Source organism: Cebus imitator, unplaced genomic scaffold (genome assembly GCF_001604975.1).
Source record: "Cebus imitator isolate Cc_AM_T3 unplaced genomic scaffold, Cebus_imitator-1.0 Scaffold121, whole genome shotgun sequence".
Taxonomy (NCBI): domain Eukaryota; kingdom Metazoa; phylum Chordata; class Mammalia; order Primates; family Cebidae; genus Cebus; species Cebus imitator.
The window spans coordinates 1694891-1700708 of record NW_016107436.1 but is presented as its reverse complement, the minus strand read 5'-3'; the positions used below and the strand labels follow the sequence as shown (position 1 = coordinate 1700708).

Genomic DNA, 5818 nt, shown 5'->3' with positions numbered 1-5818 from the left:
TAGAGACAGGGTTTCACCATGTTGTCCAGGATGGTCTCGATCTCTTGACTTCGTGATCTGCCCGCCTCAGCCTCCCAAAGTGCTAGGATTACAGGTGTGAGCCAATGTGCACGGCAAATAAGTTTTCACTACAGGAAAAAGGTTTATTTCCTCATGACATTGCATGACTCCTATTGCACTCACTTGGTGGACTTTTTCTTTTACTTTAGAGATAGTATCTCTGTCACCAGGATGAAGTGCACTTGCACAATCATAGCTCACTGTAGCCTCAACCTCCCAGGTACCAGTGATCCTTCCACCTCAGCCTCCTGAATAGCTGGAACTATAGGCATATGTTACCATGCTCAACTAGTACTTTTTGTTTTTCCTTGAGACCGACTCTGACTTTGTTAACCAGGCTAGAGTGCAGTGGTATGATCTCGGCTCACTGCAACCTCTGCTGCCTCGGTTCAAGCGATTCTCCTGCCTCAGCCTCCCCAGTAGCTGGGATTACAGGCACCTACCACTGAGCTTGGCTAATTTTTGTATTTTTAGTAGAGGCGGGTTTCACCATCTTGGTCAGGATGGTCTCGATCTCTTGACCTCGTGATCCACCCGCCTCGGCCTCCCAAAGTGCTGGGATTACAGGCTTGAGCCACCACGCCCGGTCCATTTTTTTTTCTTTGAGACAGTCTTGCTTTGTTACCCAGGCTGGAGTGCAATGACGTAATCTCAGCTCACTGCAACCTCCAATTCCTGGGTTCAAGCCATTCTCCTGCCTCAGCATCCCAAGTAGCTGCAATTACAGGTGCCCACCACCATGCCCAGCTAATTTTTGTATTTTTAGTAGAGAAAGGGTTTCATCATGTTGGCCAGGCTGGTCTCGAACTCCTGACCTCAGGTGATCCACCTGCCTCGGCCTCACAAAGTGCTGGGAATACAGGCATGAGCCTGTATACCCAGCCCCCAGCACCATTTATTGAAGACTGTGCTTGTAAATGTTGAGGACAATATTAACAAATCTAAACATAACTTGGTGTGTGCTATATTTTTGATATGACAAGACAATTACAAAGAAGTAAAGAAGAGCACACATTTGACCTATTAATTAGTACATTCCTATAGTACGTCTGAAACTTTTTAAAAAATTAATTAATTTATTTCTTTGAGATGGAGTCTTGGTCTGTTATACAGGCTGAAGTGCAGAGGTGCAATCTTGGCTCACTGCAACCCATGCCTCCCAGGTTCAAGTGATTCTCCTGCCTCAGCCTCCCAAGTCGTTGAGAATACAGGTGTGAGCCACCATGCCCAGCTAATTTTTTATATTTTTAGTAGAGATGGTATTTCACCATGTTGGCCATGCTGGTCTCAAACCCCTGACCTCAAGTGAGCCACCCACCTTGGTCTCCCAAAGTGCTGGGATTACAGGAGCTAGTAGCCACAATGCCCAACCCTATGTGCAAAACTTAATGTTGATTACTGTGATGCTAATACATTTAAGGTATATTTTATCTTTTTAGGATCCTAAATATTATTTGGGGAAGAAAGCCACCATACCAGCCAAGTTAACTAATTTAAAACATGTATGAAGCCAGACCTAATAAGCCACTTAGACAATATACACTATGGAAATTTGTAAGAGGCAGTTATCATGGCCAGCTGAGACAGCAGTTTTCATTTGTTGGCCTTAACGTTAATCCAGCAATGTAAATAATTTTTGAAAGAACAAAAGTATAATATTAAGAAAAAAAGGACCAATTGATATACAAAGTCCCTCTTCTAGAATGTTCCAAGTATCTTCTGTTATTCTAACATTTTTTTCATCAAAAGACTAATGTCAAATTTATAAAGCATATGCAACTAGTATAATAAATTTGTTTCCACAGTTTATAAAAGAGCAACAGGAAACAAGACAATTTTTCCTGTCTTTCATATTCAACAAATTCAACGCTATGGTATTTCCTTTATAATTCTTTTAAAGCAAAACATAATTGCTAACACTTACTGTGTTTCAAAACTCTGCTGCTTCTGAGGGTATGGTATTCACGCTAATTTTAGTGAGTTAAGATTTGTAAATGATATGTTCGATAAGCTTTGATTTCCTAAGAAATTGCTAGTGGGAAAAAAAATTACAGGAACATAACAAATCCAAATAAGTTAAAAAATAACTCAAATGGCAACAGAAGTCTTTAACCTCAATAATGGATTATTCCTCAATAATGGATACCTGAATAAATTTGGGCATACAGCAAAAAAGAAAAAAAATTGTGTGGATTAGAATCCATCCACCACTGAATACGCTGTCTAAAAAATTCTGTAAAATGAACTTAAGAAAACCACAAAAAGAGTAACTGGAACAACTGAAAGTAAAATTGCCATATACAATCATACAGCCTGATACTTTAACTATAATAAGGTTTGGTTTATATTAAGAAATATCCGACCTTACTTTAGTTAGCATATAATAACTCAGAAATGAAATGAGTCCTCTAAGAACACAGTATTTTGTTGTTGTTGAGATGGAGTCTCGCTCTGTTGCCCAGGCTGGAGGGCAGTGGTGGGTCTCGGCTCACTACAACCCCTACCTCCTGGGTTCAAGTGATTATAAGTCCACGCCACCATGGCTGGCTAATTTGTGTATTTTTAGTAGAGGTGGGGTTTCACCATGTTGACCAGGCTGGTCTCAAACTCCTGGCCTCCAGTGATCTACCTGCCTTGGCCACTCAAAGTGCTGAGATTACAGGGATAAGCCACCATACCTGGCCAGAACACAGAATTTTAATCTAAAAGTAGACATGTGCTCCCTTCAGCAGCACAGATAATGAAAAATTGGAACGATACAGAGAACATTAGTATGGCCCCTGCTCAAGGATGATACGCAAACTCATGAAGCGTACGATAAAGAAAAAAAAAAGTAAGACATATGACATTTACCAATCTAATATTTATATATATTTTATATAACTCTCAGATAAGTTCTAAGAGTTTATCGGGTATAGATATACTGGAAGAAGGTCAGGCATGATGGCTCATGTCTATAATCTCAGCACTTTGGGAGGCTGAGGGGGATGGATCACTTGAGGTCAGGAGTTCGAGACCAGCCCGGCCAGCATGGTGAAACCCCATCTCTACTAAAAATACAAAACAATTAGCCGGGTGTGGCGGCGCATGTCTGTAGTCCCAGCTACTTGGGAGGCTGAGGCAGGAGAATGGCTTGAACCTGGGAGGTGGAGGTTGCAGTGAGTCAAGATCACACCACTGCACTCCAGCCTGGGCAACACAGCAAGACTCCATCTCAAAGAAAGAAAAAGAAAAGAAATACTAGAACAAATTTTATAATGTAATATATAGTTGATCCTTGAACAACATGGATCTGAACTGAGCCAGAGCAAGTTATTAAGTTTTTGGGAAGTCAGAAGTTATATGTGGATTTCCTACTGCACAGGGGGGTTGGCACCCCTAAACCACACATTGTTCAAGGCTCAACTTCCATCATCTGTACTCTTTTTCCCTGCTGCAGTCTACTTGGTCTCAGTTGCTTTGTGATACATATGGTCCATGCCTTTCTTCTCAAGGTCATTCATGAATAGGAGATGCTCTAAAAGGTTTCTTTTGCCTTGGAAGTAGGTAGCTGGTTGCTTACTGAATCATTTACTGATAAGGAATATGTTTAGGTTCCATTTCAATAAAGTACAACACACTATCAAGATGATGAGGTTAGTTTTAAACAAGTATGAAACTGCATATCTTACCCACATGCAGGCTTCAATCCTAACTTTCGAGATGATACTCCACAAAGAAATGGTTCCTTCAGGGCCCTCTTCATCTGGACAAATAATCTGATCAGGATAGGGTGGTTCAGGGAAATTAACTGAATTGCATTCATAAGCAGCTAATGTAACTGAGGCTATATGTGGACCCTATAAAACAAATACAAGAAACTTCAGATGAGAACTATTAAAAGATTATCAATACACATGCTATTTTAATAGTATATTAATTACTGTATTTTATAAGAAAAATCTTAAAGAACAAAGTAATTCTAAATAATTTCAAGATGCAGTTAGCAATATGAAGAAAATAATCCTTTCCAAAATCTCTTCCTGGTTGACTAAAAAAAAAAAATCAGATTTATTGAGGTATAATTTTACACATAATAAATCACTTGTTTGAGGTCTACATTTCAATTAGCTTTGACAAATACATTCAGTCATATGACAACACCAATCAAGATACAGAATATTTCTATCACTGCAAAAATGATCCCTTGGTCAGGAATGGCAGCTCATGCCTGTAATCCCAGCACTTTGGGAGGCTGAGGCAGGAGGACTGCTTGAAGCCAGGAGTTCAAGACCAGCCTGGGCTACAAAGCAAGACGTCATCTCTACAAAAAATTTAAAAATTAGTCATGCACTGTGACATGTGCCTGTAGTTCCAGCTACTCAGGAGGTTGAGGCAGAAGGATCGCTTGAGCCTAGGTGTTGGAGGCTGTAGTGAGCTGTGATTGTGCCACTGCACTCCAGTCTGGAAAATGGAACAAGACCCCGTTCCTTACCAAAAAAAAAAAAAAAATCCCTTGGGTTCCTCTGTGGCCAATTCCCTCCCTCAAGTTCTAGTCCCTGGCAACCACTGATCTAATTACTTGCTTGACTTTTATTTATCTGTTTCTCATTTGTTAGATTATTATTCCTTTTATTAAAAAAAACTTCCTGAGCCACTGTTCTTTTAGACACAATTTGAGAATATCACTTTATGTCCTTACTTAGAAACAGCTGGTGAAGTACCACCTCACATAACCTTTCACAATGAGATTGTAAGGCAAAAATATAACTGAGACACCAGTATCAATGAGTTTTACACAACGGTTCCTAACACCACAAGAAGAGGTGTCTGCATACTAGGGATTTGGTTGAAATGTAGGTTCCTGGGTCCCTTAAGCATAGGTTGACAGATGCTGTTTAGCATACAGTTACTAGTAGCCATTAGCTATATGAAGAGAAATACTTTATTTGTAGAATAAAATTACACACGAGATTTTACTACTAACTATATTGTGCATTTCTGAATATTTCTGTATCTGAAGGTTTCTATTAAAGATTTCTCCAGGCTGGGCATGGTGGCTCACGCCTGTAATCCAAGCACTTTGGAGGCCAAGGCGGGCGGATCACCTGAGGTCGGAAGTTCAAGACGAGCCTGATTAACATGGTGAAACCCCGTCTTTATTAAAAAAAAAAAAAAAAAAAAAAAAAAAAAAATATATATTAAAAAAAAAAAAAAAAAAAAAAAAAAATTTCTCCAGTAGTTTTTCATAAATGAGTTAGTCCCAAAGAAAAGTAAGTGGGCTCTGTATATAAGAAAGTATTTTGAGAAAACATGATGAAAGAATTTGTGGTTCAAAGTACATAAAATCTAGTGATAAAAATAAAATGAAGACATTCTACTATCAAGATAAAATTTTGTTTCATGTTAATATGAAATACAAAATTGTTCACACATCTGTGATATTTATCTCTAAACAGAATAGGCATTTTCCGTTAATAACTAAAAAATGAAATCCTTAGCAATGAATCAGTTAATTATTAGTTTTTTCTGGATCAAAAAAATCTATGTGAAATTTTAGTCTTTCTTCCTCTTTTGGGGAACTTTTAATTCTTGGAAATGAGGAAATATTAAAGTTTGAAAATATAGAAGATTTTGAAGAGAATGCTTTGATTACTTAGGTTTTTGAAAACGTATGATTAGGCCGGGCGCGGTGGCTCAAGCCTGTAATCCCAGCACTTTGGGAGGCCGAGGCGGGTGGATCACGAGGTCAAGAGATCGAGACCATCCTGGTCAACAT

The 5818-nt window shown here is 38.9% G+C and overlaps 1 protein-coding gene and 1 non-coding gene across 5 annotated transcripts in view; one reads left to right on the top strand and one right to left on the bottom strand.

Annotated features, from left to right (window-relative positions):
- VMP1 (vacuole membrane protein 1) overlaps positions 1-5818 on the bottom strand; it is a 144742-nt gene that overhangs the window by 76121 nt on the left and 62803 nt on the right. For all 4 annotated transcript variants that reach the window (XM_017539815.2, XM_017539813.2, XM_017539814.2 and 1 more), the window contains one exon: positions 3732-3899. In XM_017539815.2, coding sequence (XP_017395304.1) covers positions 3732-3899 — 168 coding nt within the window. The remainder of the gene's footprint in view (positions 1-3731; positions 3900-5818) is intronic.
- On the top strand, positions 2777-2885 carry LOC119472871. Its single transcript, XR_005202053.1, has one exon. It is a non-coding gene; the product is annotated as a U6 spliceosomal RNA (small nuclear RNA).